This window comes from Salvelinus namaycush, chromosome 27 (genome assembly GCF_016432855.1).
Source record: "Salvelinus namaycush isolate Seneca chromosome 27, SaNama_1.0, whole genome shotgun sequence".
Lineage (NCBI taxonomy): Eukaryota > Metazoa > Chordata > Actinopteri > Salmoniformes > Salmonidae > Salvelinus > Salvelinus namaycush.
Window position 1 is genome coordinate 27,527,246 of NC_052333.1, and position 16,023 is coordinate 27,543,268.

The 16,023-nt window shown below is 43.1% G+C and overlaps 1 protein-coding gene and 1 pseudogene across 1 annotated transcript; both read right to left on the reverse strand.

Moving 5' to 3' along the window:
• Positions 1–5,536: 5,536 nt before the first annotated feature.
• On the reverse strand, positions 5,537–6,424 carry LOC120022321 (leukotriene B4 receptor 1-like). The gene has a single exon (XM_038966218.1). The coding sequence runs from the start codon at positions 6,422–6,424 to the stop codon at positions 5,537–5,539; it is 888 nt and encodes a 295-aa protein (XP_038822146.1).
• A 1,212-nt stretch (positions 6,425–7,636) lies between these two features.
• Positions 7,637–14,103, reverse strand: LOC120022322 (annotated as a pseudogene).
• Between the last annotated feature and the right edge of the window lie 1,920 nt (positions 14,104–16,023).

Genomic DNA, 16,023 nt, shown 5'->3' on the forward strand with positions numbered 1-16,023 from the left:
AGGGGGCTATAACCATTAATGATGTATTCATCCTATTTAACATGTGTTCAACAACACTGCTCTGTGTCTGCTCCACCCACACACAAAACGTAGGAGACTTCAACCTATGAGACAATCTTACTCTCATTCCTTAGAGCAAACTAAATGAAATAGTCCTTTTGAACATTTTTATGACCTCTGCATTGCAGAGATATGTACAAATACCAGGCTTCCATCAGTCTTTTTCAAGCTTACTCCAGAAGCTTGTTTTTTTAGGAATTGTGCCTTGGACGACAACTTCTGCCCGTCCAGATTAAGAAGAATCTTCTGCAGGAGTTCAAAAGTGCATTTGAGCTCTGGTGGGTAGCTTAGGACCAAACATTATATCAGTCCAAATAAACAAGCCATCGCAATGTTCCCCAAACCACCGAGGACCTCGGGGTCATCTCCAGGCTCCGCACCCTCCTTCTGTATGACATACACTCCCATCACAGTTTGCTCCATGGAAGTGTGGACTCAAGGTCTGTGTTCTGTGGAGTAAAATCTGACAATAAATACATTTTCTGAGTCTAGTTTTGATCTCAAAGTATTTCACCTTAGAAAAAACGTATCAATTTGATCCAAAGGTTTGAGTACAAATGGGAAGATAAAACCAAATCGGCCTCACGCAATACCACAGACTTTCTCAGTAAAAATGAATTGGTGGAAATGCACATGAAAATTGGTCTCTGCTTCGATTGTTGCCTCTGATTATTGGTCCACTTGTTCCAGAGGATAATCAGAGGCAACAATCTAAGGTGAAATACTTTGAGATCAAAAGAGAAAAACAATGAGCAAGCTCCACCGTGATTATGCCCTCAAATAGATCATGTGCTACATCTGAAGGGTAGCCTGCAGTGACATGAAAATAGGTGAGATTCCTACTCACAATATAATCCTGTTTAACTCCACAGCACGCACATGCTGTTTCCAGTGAACACTTCAAAAGGGCTTCATGAAGTTCCTGTGTTCTACGCTCAAAAACACCAGCAGACAATGACTGAATTTCTGATTTCTTAGCTGTGCAGAATCTACAGATGTATTCACTAGAAAAAACTTTCTACAAAACCTGCCAGTTCATGGGCTCCTAGGTTGTCAGCGATTACGCAACTCACAGTGCCTTTGATACACTCGTTCAACTGACTGATGAACACACCATGTTCCTCCAAAACTACCAGATCTTTCACAAGTGGATCCAACACTTTTTCAAACCCAAATGTCCTCAAATCTTCACTTCTACAAAGAACAGACAAATAAATGAATGAGCAGAATGAGAGCCAGGAGGCAAATTGTCCAAGACCCAATATGCACAACAAAGCTTATGCTTTTTGCGTGAGGTCCCAAGAGGATTACAAAACCTCAAAATCGTCAATATAAAGTTATGGAAATGATCAACTCCTCAACAGCTAGAAAGCGATTTGTTTTATAATGCTCACCATCTCGAAAAGACCTGTAAACCCGCTGATCTATTTGTCCTTCACTTTATCCAGCAATGTATTGTGACTCAGTATTTCCTGCAATAAAGGGATGTACTGAAATGACCTCCTTTGGTCAACAGATTAAAAAAATAGCTTGTAGTAATGTGGCAAGAGGGCCACACTTTCCCAAAATTTTTGCCACAGGGTTAGAAACACAGAATTAGCAAGATCTTCAATAACAGCCTGACCCATTTGGAGGTTATGGCTTTTGAACATTTCTTTAACTGTATACTTTGTGATAGGCGCACAAGCTGAATTTTAAAAAATGCAACTCTTCCAATAACTAATCTAATCCTTTTGCTGGAATATGAAATATACGTTTAAATTTCAACAATATTACTGCTATTTTCCCCTCAATTAGTTCTGGCAGATTTTCAACAGCACCGTCATCACTTTCTGTCACTGACTCAGTTTCAACTTTACCATATGATACATCAGCAGAACAGCCAGCCCTCACATTATCAGAGGTATCTGACACTTGCACAAACACAACTACACTGGCTTTTAAATCTTTCTGTGTGTGGATGATGCTTCCTCTTTTTGTGTGTATAAAATGTACTCTAAATATTTATCTTGAAAGGGCAACCAAGAAACACACAGTCTCGTTACTTCGCAGATGTGTTCCAATATGAACAACAACAACAACAAAAATCTCTCTGTGGAGAGGTCACTGCATTCACATATCTCGCATTTAAACGTTACTGAACTGGAAGCTGTCTGTGTAAACTGAGATGAATGAGCTTTATAGACATGGGTGTTGAGTCCACTCCACGTCTTGAATGTGCATGGACAATTTACATATACAGTTGAAGTCGGAAGTTTACATACACCTTCGCCAAATACATTTAAACTCAGTTTCACAATTCCTGACATTTAATCCTAGTAAATATTCCCTGTTTTAGGTCAGTTAGGATCACCACTTTATTTTAAGAATGTGAAATGTCAGAATAGTAGGAGAGAATTATTTATTTCAGCTTTTATTCATTTCATCACATTCCCTGTGGGTCAGAAGTTTACATACACTCAATCAGTATTTGGTAGCATTGCCTCTAAATTGTTTAACTTGGGTTGAACATGTCGGGTAGCCTTCCACAACCTTCCCACAATAAGTTGGGTGAATTTTGGCCCATTCCTCCTGACAGAGCTGGTGTAACTGAGTAAGGTTTGTAGGCCTCCTTGCTCGCACACGCTTTTTCAGTTCTGCCCACACATTTTCTATAGGATTGAGGTCAGGGCTTTGTGATGGCCACTCCAATACCTTGATTTTGTTGTCCTTAAGCCATTTTGCCACAACTTTGGAAGTATGCTTGGCGTCATTGTGCGTTTGGAAGACCCATTTGCGGCCAAGCTTTAACTTCGTAACTGATATCTTGAGATGTTGCTTCAATATATCCACATAATTTTCCTCCCTCATCTATTTATTGACGTGCACCAGTCACTCATGCAGCAAAGCATCCCCACAACATGATGCTGCCACCCCCATGCTTCACGGTTGGGATGGTGTTCTTCGCCTTGCAAGCATCCCCCTTTTTCCTCCAAACATAATGATGGTCATTATGGCCAAACAGTTCTATTTTTGTTTCATCAGACCAGAGGACATTTCTCCAAAAAGTACGATCTTTGTCCCCATGTGCAGTTGCAAACCGTAGTCTGGCTTTTTTTAATGGTGGTTTTGGAGCAGTGGCTTCTTCCTTGCTGAGCGGCCTTTCAGGTTATGTCAATATAGGACTCGTTTTACTGTGGATAGATACTTTTGTACCTGTGTCCTCCAGCATCTTCACAAGGTCCTTTGCTGTTGTTCTGGGATTGATTTGCACTTCTGAGCGGTATGACGGCTGCGTGGTCCCATTGTGTTTATACTTGCATACTATTTTTTGTACCGATGAACGTGGTATCTTCAGGCGTTTGGAAATTGCTCCCAAGGATGAACCAGACTTGTGGAGGTCTACAATTTCTTTTCTGAGGTCTTGGCTGGTTTCTTTTAATTTTCCCATGATGTCAAGCAAAGAGGCACTGAGTTTGAAGGTAGGCCTTGAAATACATCCACAGGTACACCTCCAATTGACCCACATTATGTCAATTAGCCTATCAGAAGCTTCTAAAGCCATGACATAATTTTCTGGAATTTTCCAAGCTGTTTAAAGGTACAGTCAACTTAGTGTGTGTAAACTTCTGACCCACTGGAATTGTGATACAGATTATTTCACATAATTCACTGTCTGTAAACAATTGTTGGAAAAATTACTTGTGTCATGCACAAAGTAGATGTCCTAACCGACTTGCCAAAACTATAGTTTGTTTTAACAAGAAATTTGTGGAGTGGTTGAAAAACGAGTTAATGACTCCAACCTAAGTGTATGTAAACTTCCGACTTCAACTGTATGCACAGATAATGTTGGCCTCTTCCATAATGATGATGTAGTTTATAATGTTAAGTATTTGTACCTACTACCCTCCCTGGCAACACATGTTTGTACTGCCACTGAAATGAAAAAAAGAATATGCATTAGCAAATGATAAAAATAAATATACCGTATTTCCTCAAATACAAAATAAAGAAGTTAACAAAATATTTAACATGGCATTTCAGCTAAATCATTAAAACTCAAGTGTAAATATGATAACAGATAATAATAGACAAAAATATTAACTTACCATGTATTGTCGAGGAGGTGCATACAAATCTCAGGGCATGAGGACACTGCTATATTTTGTGATGTATCTGGTAAAAAGAGAAATTATTTTAAAAAGTTAATACAACAGAAGTAATATTTATATTGTGAATAAGTATTACAATATCTATAATTACATACACTGAAATGTGAAGACTGTTACTCAACCTTAATATATAGGACCAGAGAGCAGAAAAACAACATGCAATATTTAACCTAATTAAATAGATCCAATATTCAAAAATTGTCAAAAAGGCCAAATATGATTTCCATGACTGACCAAATACAAAGGAAAATATCCTACTGATGAGCTAATGTGATGTCACAGAGGCAGAAAACGGTCCTCTGGTTATTAAGCTATTTAGCCTGGCTCCTAGCTGAAAAACTTGAAGAGCCATCACAAAACGCCGGTAGAGAGACGTCGTCATACATTAACATTTATTTCTTAGGCAGGAAACGCAACATATGGGCCCGCGGATTCGTGTTACGCAATAACTTCAGCTTCTCTGGACATTGAAGAATGACTAACAGTAACTTAAACACCCCCTAACTGAGAAATGTCTCACAAATGTCGAATAACTATTTATCACTCACCCTATTGAACTAAATAAATGTATGTAGATATGTCTGAATTACTTACCCTTAATATCAAGGATGCCAAATGATTAGGTGAAAGTACTCTTGCACGTCCTGGTTATTCGTCCATGAAACGTCACACTCCCGCTTGTACGAACTTTTTGTGCATCCGGTGGGCTTGGAGCATGCGCAATAGCTAACCATACCAGAGTCATTGTTTTGAGGGACCTCATTCTCATTGGATTGACATGAATACATTTAATTAATCAGGATTTTCTTTGAGTCATGTACAACAAACAATGAATCATTTAAATGAACATAAACACGATTAATTCATTTAATGCATGATTTTTTTAGATTGGGAAATTGGGGCTCCTCTGAACCAAAGCAGAAGTAGCCTACATGTACTGCAAGAGAAACCAAAAATCTAGTTAATCATGAAAACATTACCAATTTATTTATGCATGAGAAAGCTCACAGAAGCAATATAATTTAGGATTTCACCAATGGTGGTCAAGCTTGAAGGGAGATGGATCACCAAAGGGACTAATCTAGGCTACCCTATGGATACACAGAAAGTTCAGGCTATACAGACCCAGATTCAGCAACCAAATAATGTGGGTTTTGTTGAGGACAAAGCAGGGGTGAAAGGACGTGTTACGGTTAGGGGGTTTGGTTATAGGTAGGGTGAGGGTTAGAGTTATGGGTTGGCATGCCAGTCACATCCCTTTAGTCGCACCTGCAGAGGACGACTTCAGACATCAGATCTTTGTGGCCTGCTTCCCACTTGGGCTACTTCCAGTTCCTCTGTGAGGCGAAGGCGTACAGGAAGGGGTCCAGGCAGCTGTTGACAAATGTGAAGCTCCGTACAACACGTGCTGCCGCGCTCCTGTGGCGCAGCAGCGCTGCCGACGCCTCTGGCCGGGAAGCCCGCAGCACCATGCCGGCAATGTCCACCATGTTGACGATGTGCACGGGGACCCAGAGGACTAAGAAGGCGACCAGCACACTGGTGACCAGCCGCGTCAACCTGGCGCTGTTGAACAGCGCCGTCTGGTTCACCCGCCGGTGGAGGCAGCAGTAGGACGTGACCAGCACAAAGAATGGGACCACAAACCCCAGAAAGGTCTCCAAGATGAGGACCACTACTCTTTCAGCATCGGATCCACTGTGTCTCCGGCACTTGAGCTCTCCATCACCCACATAGCGAGTGGTCACGGCGGGGGCAGTCAGGGCGCAGGCGAGCCCCCACAGAGCCAGGACCAGCGCCGCCTTCCCCTTGCGCCCCAGCCGGTTCCACATTTGCGGGTATAACACCTGAAGATAGCGCTGGACACCGAGTAGAGTGACCGTTAGCACGTTCGCGTACAGGCTGAGGTAGAGCAGGAAGGTGGCTAGCTTGCAGGTGGCACTGCCCAGAGTCCAGCCGTGCAGGAGAGTATAAATCCACATGGGCACGGTGGCCAGGCATAAGATGTCGGAGGACGCCAGGTTCAGTATGAGACACAGGGTAAAGTTGGGGCGTCGGGACGAGCCGCGCAGGATGAACACCAGGACAGCTATGTTACCAGGGAGGCCCAACGCACAGCACAACCCCAGGACAATGCTCGAAATCAGGCGGCCCGAATCCGGGGAGGTGGGGTCCAAGCTGGAGGTGTTGGAGGAGTTGAGGTTGTCCATGGTCGGTGAAAGATAATAGATCTAATAGCTATCTGGAAGACAGACTTTAGACATCTAATTATTTGTTTCTCGTTTTTGAAATCCTCGCAAGTTTCTCTTCTCTTGATCTCTTGTCATAGTGATAATATGAAACGCGATATGGGTTAACTGCTTCTGGCCAGCTTCCTCCGAATGAGGTGTGGGTGTGTGGTTAACGGTTAGATACTTTCCATTTTGTCATTCAGGCTATAGCGAACCCGAGTCTCACAAATAGACACGACAGAGAAGATATTTTCAAGCTATAGGCAAAACATCGAACGCCGATTGTAGATGTAAAGGGCCAGCCACACAGATCTTTCAATATTTTTTCCCCCCATTAAATTATTCTTAATGATTTTAAATTGTGTAAATGATTTGAACTTTTTACAGAAATGAATGCGTAATGGATTTAATCCATCTCGGTGTTGCTGGTGCTTAAAGGAACAGCTTTTTCTTACCTGTCCGTGAATTTATGTCCATATTTCAATGCTGCCAGCTAGTGGCATGAATAGAAAAACTACATTTCAAACATAATTGCACTTAATTTCCTCCCTGCCACAGATTCTAGCATACATTTACCATGACTGCCATCTTATGTTATCCCAATATGGGAAACTATTGACAACTGGACATTTGTATGATTAACATTCATGTATACACACACTTACATTCTTGTGTTTTTTTTATTATTTTATCACTGCATTGTTGGGAAAGAGATCAAAGTAAGAATTTCACTAATGTTTTACACCTGTTGTATCCTGTGCACATGGCGAATAAACTCTGAAACCTTATGGGGAAGTGACTATCAGTTCTCATATATAATCTACCATATTCTCCCTTCATCGACCTTTCCTTATTCTATCACCCTATTTTCTCTCTTATTTCACACGGATTTAGTTTCACTGTCCAACTATTATCCTTTGTCAATTAAAATCTCAATATTTTATCTTAAAAGTTCTCTGTCACCATCTCAAACAGCGAGTCCATTGTTTCCAACCAGAATTCACAATCCTTATAAAGTCTCAGTGAGTCTGTATGATCACTATACAATGTGGACGGGTGGGTCTGTCAATTCCAGTCGCGGTCAATCAAGACCCATCTATTCGGATGGTATGGAGTGTGCAGAATCGTTCTGGGCTAACAATGCAGAAGACAGAAAAGAGAAAATGACTCTTGTGGATGTCAGTCAATTGATCATCGCATCATGCCTCTGCTATCGTCGCGGTAACAGCGAACCAGTCGACCGAGTTGCTCCCTAGACTCCTGAAAGTCGGCCAGCTCAGGCCCCCGGGAGAGGAAGCTGGGGGAAATGCGGCGGGGGTCCAGGGCGCTGGCACCGCGCTGCAGCTCCAACAGCCACGGGCCCAGGGCCGGAGACGACTGCAGGGAGGTGAGCACCTGGAGGGAGGAGACTAAGGGACCACGCTGCGGAAGAGAGTAAGATAATGTTAGAGGGAAGGACCTGCCAATAATGAGAGAGACTGTTGGATACAAGCATAGTGAGGCATGAAAATAGAATAGACTTATTTAGTGATAGATATTGTGAGGCAGAGATCTGGGCACAGTGAGAGAAATAGAACTGACTGACGTGGAGAAAGACAAAGGGTTGAATATCCACATAGAAATCACTTGTGTAGCCAGATAACAGGGCTTTTACTATTATACTACTACCAAATTTAAAACACTTGCCCCCCAATCCCCCTTCCCTGATACATGTGTAAATATTGTACTATACATTTTGCCTTCCTGTATTATACAAAAAAACATATTTCATTCTACTGAGCCATTTACTTTATGTTCATATTGTTATATATTATAATTGTTGTTACATTGTCGAGAAGGAACCTGCAAGTAAGCATTTCATTGGAAAGTGTACACCATGTGTATCCTGTACATACCACTAATAAAACTTGATAGCAGAAACAGAGGCTTGGACCGAGTCAGATAGAGACAGACTTTGATAAGGGCAGACAGAGATCCAGAGAGTGAGAGAGACAGGACAAACCACAGTAAGATAAACGGACCAGAAACATCAGGATTAGATTTACACAGTTGGGGGAATGTGTTGGAATACCCAGATGTACAGGAGGTTGGTGGCACCTTAATTGGGGTGAATGGGCTTGTGGTAATGGCTGGAGCAGAATTAGTGGAATGGTATCAAATACAAACATGGTCTCCATGTGTTTGCCATTCCATTCGCTCCGTTCCAGCCATTATTATGAGCCGTCCTCCCCTCAGCAGCCTCCACTGGTACACATAGGCCTCCATGCCCCAGAAATACACTTGCAGTCGACAGAGTAATGCAACAGTAACATAACAGCCATGTTCTTTGACTCACCTAACCAGACACTGCAACTCTAAACCCTTGAGGGTCACCGATTGACCGAAGCAGTGGCCGTCGCCCTGCTCGGGGCAAGCCGATAGGGGTAGCCACAGCAACGCGTTTGCGCAGTCATCCAGGGTGTCAGGGAGAGAGCTGCCCTGCGCCATAGGAAAGGGGAGGGCTCCGTATGCAGCCACCACCTGAGAAACATACACACACACCTCGGTCATGTTCATTAGGCACCAAACGGAAGAGAACAGACTACAACCCGGATGTCTCACACACACAGTAAACCTGTTAAATGTATAGTAGGCTATGTGGGGAAGACATAATGATTATCTTGTGTCCTGGACAATCCCTTCAAAATGTTCTTTGAGGGGGATAACTGAAGCCAACCAGTACTTGTACCTGATTAAACCTTAGTTTTTTATTTAACGAGATTAGTCTCATTGGGATACAGCATTTTCTGACATATAGTAGAGACCTGGTCAAAGAAAGCGCCCAGCGCTCACCTTTCTCCCGTGCGTCAGCAAACTCCCACATGGGTGCGCTGTCGTACTGCAGCCAGTAGGGCACAGTGAGGGAGTCCAGAGCCAGAACAGAACTGGAGTGGTACCAGAGTGACGGCTGGAGGAGACAGAAAGAAACACACACACACACACTCATTTCTGGGGTTGTCGGACATCTTCAGGGTGGCATATAAAAACAGTAAAAATCCTCTCAAGCAACAATGGGAGAGAGCGATGTCAATCATTTGCACTACAGTCGTGGCCAAAAGTTTTGAGAATGACACAAATATAAATTTTCACAAAGTCTGCTGCCTCAGTTTGTATGATGGCAATTTGCATATGCTCCAGAATGTTATGAAGAGGGATCAGATGAATTGCAATTAATTGCAAAGTCCCTCATTTGCCATGCAAATGAACTGAATCCCCCCAAAACATTTCCACTGCATTTCAGCCCTGCCACAAAAGGACCAGCTGACATGACCAGCTGACATGTCAGTGATTCTCTCGTTAACACAGGTGTGAGTGTTGACAAGGAACAAGGCTGGAGATCACTCTGTCATGCTGATTGAGTTCGAATAACAGACTGGAAGCTTCAAAAGGAGGGTGGTGCTTGGAATCATTGTTCTTCCTCTGTCAACCATGGTTACCTGCAAGGAAACACGTGCCGGCCTCATTGCTTTGCACAAAAAGGGCTTCACAGGCAAGGATATTGCTGCCAGGAAGATTGCACCTAAATCAACCATTTATCGGATCATCAAGAACTTCAAGGAGAGCGGTTCAATTGTTGTGAACAAGGCTTCAGGGCGCCCAAGAAAGTCCAGTAAGCGCCAGGACCGTCTCCTAAAGTTGATTCAGCTGCGGGATTGGGGCGCCACCAGTACAGAGCTTGCTCAGGAATGGCAGCAGGCAGGTGTGAGTGCATCTGCACACACAGTGAGGCGAAGACTTTGAGAATGGCCTGGTGTCAAGAAGGGCAGCAAAGAAGGCACTTCTCTCCAGGAAAAACATCAGGGACAGACTGATATTCTGCAAAAGGTACAGGGATTGGACTGCTGAGGACTTGTTGCACCCTCTACAACCACTGTGATTATTATTATTTGTTCCGGATGGTCATCTATGAACATTTGAACATCTTGTCCATGTTCTGTTATAATCTCCACCCGGCACAGCCAGAAGAGGACTGGCCACCCCTCATAGCCTGGTTCCTCTCTAGGTTTCTTCCTAGGTTCTGCCTAGCCCACCTTTCAGGGTTAAAGGGCAGAAGAAGGAGCTGTTACTGGCCATGTGGACCATGCCTAAGGAGTAATTCAACAGGTGGTAGAGCTCCATCAGGGTCCGAGGAAAGCTACACAATGTCATAGCACTATACGAGCGCTTTGGCAGCTGTACTTATTCACAACACCAGACAATAGTTGCGCATAAAACCCAAATACTCTATGAGAGACGGACAACCTTATTACATTAAATCAGTAGCAAATTGTGAAATAAAAACAAGACAACCGCAGATCTCAGCTGAGCTCTATGAATGACAGTTCTATCTGCAAGCTTAAGGAGAATAAGACCAATGGCATTACATGGCAAACACCTGGGTCATGTTCATTAGGCACCAAACGGAAGAAAGTTGATTGAAACAGGAAGGGATTACCTGGACAATAAGAAATGCTAATTTTCCATTGCAAAGTGTTTTTCATTGTATGCCCTGATGAACATGACCCTGTTGAAAAAAACAGCGCTAACTGAGGAACTGCCTGAAAACACACTGCAAACAACCTCCCTCTTGTCACTCACTGTGTCTGGGTGACTAACAGGTGCAAGTCCCCAGCTCAGGATGCCCCGTCCCCCATAGGAGTCCTGCAGCATCTCCGTGACCTTTGAACCCAGGCCTGAGTAGCCATCGGCCAGGTCACACAGCACCTGGAACCGCTGGGAGGGAGAGGGATGGCAGAAGGAAGGGAGAGATGACAAACGGATGAAAATCAGTAATTCAAGGAGTGATTGTACCAAATGGGGCCTTTGTAAAGAACAAAGTATATTTGGATGGATATGGGTCTTTTTAGATATTCCAGTCTTGTACTTTTCCAGAACGAGGGTTGGTGATAACCCGTAATGGAGAGTCAGTGTAGAGGATCACCAGTCAGTTACCTGTAGGTAGCCCTCTATGAAGAAGTTTAGTCTGTCCTCTAGATCCTCCAGCACTGAGCCCTGAAGCAGAGCCTCCCCCTGGCCAAACGCGTCCAGATTGTGGGCCTCCCTAGAGACACAATGCCAAAATGAAGTTATTTTCCTAAGAATTCCAAGTTAGTTCTGCTGTGGTATATGGGAAACACACTCTGTGTGGACATCATTGGACAGGAAAAGGCGCAACGCTCGCTTACCAATACATCGTTTTATTAGACACGTTTAAAAGATTAAAATACCTTCTTCAGAATAATCACAAAGGGAATGGACAAGTTCATATAGGGCATGGGGATGACAATTAGGGAGAAAACTCTCTTCAGCTGGTGGTGCTAATGGGCGACAGTGTGGTAGACCATGCAGGTTGGTACTCAGGCTGTGGTGTGCTGTAGTCAATTTTGCCACCTAGTGCTTAACTCCAACGTAAAATAAGCCGCACAGGCAGCGAATCACATAGATCACATTGCGAGAATTACAATTGATGGTACTGTAGATTTTTATGTCTCGACCCAGTCTTGGGACTTTTCATACGTTTGGTGTACTGGCATTGAGTACAATTGCCACACTTGTTGTTGCCGGAGGAATATGCAGGAGGCTGGTCTTGTTTGCACCTTGGCTAATGTCTGATTGGACAACACTGTCTTTAATGTTTTTAGCTCTATGGTAGGCGGAAAACGTACTCAGTGTAAAATAATTGGAGTCGACCCAGCCACATAATGACTGTATGTACCCTAAGAAAGGCACTGAGAATAATGTAGCGTGTGTGACTTTCTTAATAATATTTCAAGTCCATTATCTGTTCTCCACCTCGTCAACTCTTTGGGTGTGTATCTTTGGCTGTTACTATTTTTGGCTGTTACTATTTGCTCTCACCCATCGTGGTTGTACTCGTGGATGACAGATTGTGTGAGGGTGCAGGTGGATCCTCAAGAAGTCCGATCATACCCTCACATTGCTCTCCAGCCGGTAGCCCTTCTGAGCGCGCTCCAAGCGGCTGTTCAACGTCTCCATGGCAACAGCCACTACACAGGAAACACGGTTCGGTGAAAAGGAAGTGTGTGAGTGACAGAGAGTGGCTCGTTTCTTGGTCTGATCCTCTTTTACCACATTTCTGGTCATACAGGTTTACACCCATAATAGTATGCTAACTTATAAATCACTTTTTTTTTGCCACAGAGCACCTGCACTGTGGCAAAACGCTTTGTTTTTCGACCCTTACCGGAACAGTGAGGCACTGGAGTTGGGTCAAAATCAACCTCAGCCAATAACTCTCCCTTCTGGACAGAGAATGAACTGTCAGAATGAGACACTTTAATGAGAAGTGTTATGCCTGGTCCAAGAACAACTCCAATTTTCTTGCACTGAGCCCAAACCCTTCTGTGTTTGAAGAACAGCAATTATTGGGCAGGTATAAGTAATATGGAGGCGGCTCCACCTAGCCTTCCAACAGTATTCAGGGAGTTTCAGCAATATTGTTTACACCTATCTGGTTCCTTCAGACATGCAATCGGCTAAGGGGTTAAAGGCTAGGGGTTGTTTTTGGGCTATCTTATTTTTTTTTTAACGTTAGGAAAGAGACGTAGTGTGCATGGTGCTTGTGTGTCATACGTCTAGCTTGTCCAGGTCTGGGAGGAAGGAGTCATTTGTTGGCGGGCTCTCTTTGTGCACCATTACATTGCAGGCACACACACACACAAACAGACAAACGCACCATGTGACAGCGGTGGGATCCTTCCCAGGCTCATAGAGACTCCCCTCCTGTTTCAGCATCTGAAGGCTACCAGTAGAATGGACAGAGAGGATGTTTATGCAGTATTTAAATGTAACCAACCTTGTTTTTCAATCTATATCTACCCCTGTAGTTATCCTCTTACTCCAATGATATGCACCTCTAGTGTCCATTTATGTCCCGTGTGGCTCAGTTGGTAGAGCATGGCGCTTGCAACGCCAGGGTTGTGGGTTCGTTTCCCACGGGGGACCAGTACAAAAAAAAAAATGCATGTATGTACTTGTAAGTCGCTCTGGATAAGAGCGTCTGCTAAATGACTTAAATGTAAAAATGTCACTGTCATACCTAAAGATGTACACTGTAATTGTGGCAAACTTTGTAAAAACCTTCAACACAACATGTTTACTCAATCTGTGACCTCTAAAAGACATTCAGCAAACCATCTGTGTGACATTTCAAGGAAGAAGTTGAGTGCTTCAGAACATTTCGGCAACGTGGTGCTCTTCTGAATGATGCCCTGCTGGTTACCTTTGAGGTCCATGGTGATCAGGCAGGGGGTGTAGTTGAGAACATCATTCTGGAGCTCGACCTGTTACACCTGCCCAATAATTGCTGTTCTTCAAACACAGAAGGACCTGGGGGCACGTCTGGGTCGTAGGTCCGCGAGACATCCTGGTGCAATACAAACAGAAGGAGAGAGAGGGAGCAAGAGGAAAAGGTATGATGTCAAGATTTACATTCATAGCATATGATTTGTTATGTATACTGTCAACTCATGCAAAGACAAATGGTTATTCAATGTGTCACCTCCCATGTTGCAAAGAGAGGTGCACTGAACACCAATTGTCCATTTTTAAGAAGACAGACAAACTGACCATACTAAAACATGAAGGTCCCTGCATAATAAACATACCATCACTGCCATCGCCCTCACAGCAGAGTTACATAGCTATTTCTACCAAAACTTCTAGCTCTTTTTTCTCTCTCTCCTTGTTGTGTTAGCTAGCTACATGGATTATTGTAATCTACACTGAACAAAAATATAAACACAACATGTAAAGTGTTGGTCCCATGTTTCATGAGCTGAAATAAAAGATCCTCATGATTTTCCATATGCACAAAAAGCTTATTTCTCTCAAATTTTGTGCACAAATTTGTTTACATCCCTGTTAGTGAGCATTTCGCCTTTGGCAAGATAATCCATCCACCTGACAGGTGTGGCATATCAAGAAGCTGATTAAACAGCATGATCATTACACAGGTGCACCTTGTGCTGGCGTCAAAAGGCCACTCTAAAATGTGTAGTTTTTTCACACAACACAATGCCACAGATGTCTCAACTTTTGAGGGAGGGTGCAATTGGCATGTTGACTGCAGGAATGTCCACCAGAGCTGTTGCCAGAGAATGTAATGTTAATTTCTCTACCATAGTCATTTTAGAGAATTTGGCAGGACATCCAACTGGCCTCACAACCGCAGACCACGTTTATGGTGTCGTGTCGACAAGCGGTTTGCTGATGTCAACGTTGTGAACAGAGTGCCCCATGTTGGCGATTTGGTTATGGTATGGGCAGGCATAAACTATAGACAACAAACACAATTGCATTTTATCGATGACAATTTGAATGCACAAAAATACCGTAACGAGATCCTGAGGCCCATTTCTTTGTAAAAGTATATATGACCAACAGATGCATATCTGTATTCCCAGTCATGTGGCATCAATAGAATAGTGAATTTATAGTTATGTCTTGCTCTTGCTGTCTATAACATTAGCTGGCTGTCAATGGTTGTTGCAGTAAACTGTGGGCCACACCCTCTCCTCGCTCACTTTCACTGCACCTCTCATCCTCTGCTTTGTGCACCAAAACACCACTCTTCTCCGTATTGTTAGCCTGGCTATTTCAACTTGAATGTACGATAGCTAGCCACAACTATTGACATAGCTAGCTAGCTAGCTAACCACGTACTGCACTTGTGATTAGCTAAAAGAGTAGGTAGCTAGCTTGCAAAAAAATCATCAGTTTCCAGAATTGCCATAGAACACATGCAGATGGGTATCAACCTGTAAATTCCACCAATGTGTGCAGTCGAAGTTAGAATAGTGCCCAAGTTGACTTCTCTAAACAGGCTACCCATCCTGAGGTCTATGAGGTAAATAAGCAATAAGGCCCGAGGAGGTGTGGTATATGGCCAATATACCACGGCCAAGGGCTGTTCTTATGCGCGACTCTTAGGTGTGGTATATTGCCCATATATCACAAACCCCCGAGGAGCCTTATTGCTATTATAAACTGGTTACCAACGTAATTAGAGCAGTAAAACTAAATGTTTTGTCATACCCATTGTATACAGTCTGATATACCACGGCTGTCAGCCAATCAGCATTCAGGGCTCGAACCATCTAGTTTCTAATCAAAAATATATCACAAATGCATAAATCTGTTAATTTTAGAACATTTCTTAGAATATGGAATATGATGCTCCATCATGGCAAGCAAACATGACAACAGATTTATATATCACTGTAACAGGTGCAAGTTTCAGAAGGAGCCCACCCTTGATGAAGGCAATAGCGTCTACTATTGGCTAATAAGAAGTACATGAACGAATATGATTCGCTCTTTGAAACGTTTTTCAAAATAGTGTTCATTTTGTCATTGTGTGCTGAATTATATTGTTTTATACACATATGTGTATGTTTTATTATTCTGTTTTTATTGTAATGTATACAGGGCTCTCTTGTAAAATATATGTTTAATCTCAATGTGACTCCCTGTTTAAATAAAGGTTAAATAAAAATAATTGTTCGGTTTCGCCGTGGAGGCAAACGTGCAGCACTTTA

What these genes read in the sequence shown, in the direction of transcription:
- LOC120022321 (XM_038966218.1), bottom strand. Translation starts at nt 6,424, where the DNA reads ATGGACAACCTCAACTCCTCCAACACCTCCAGCTTGGACCCCACCTCC.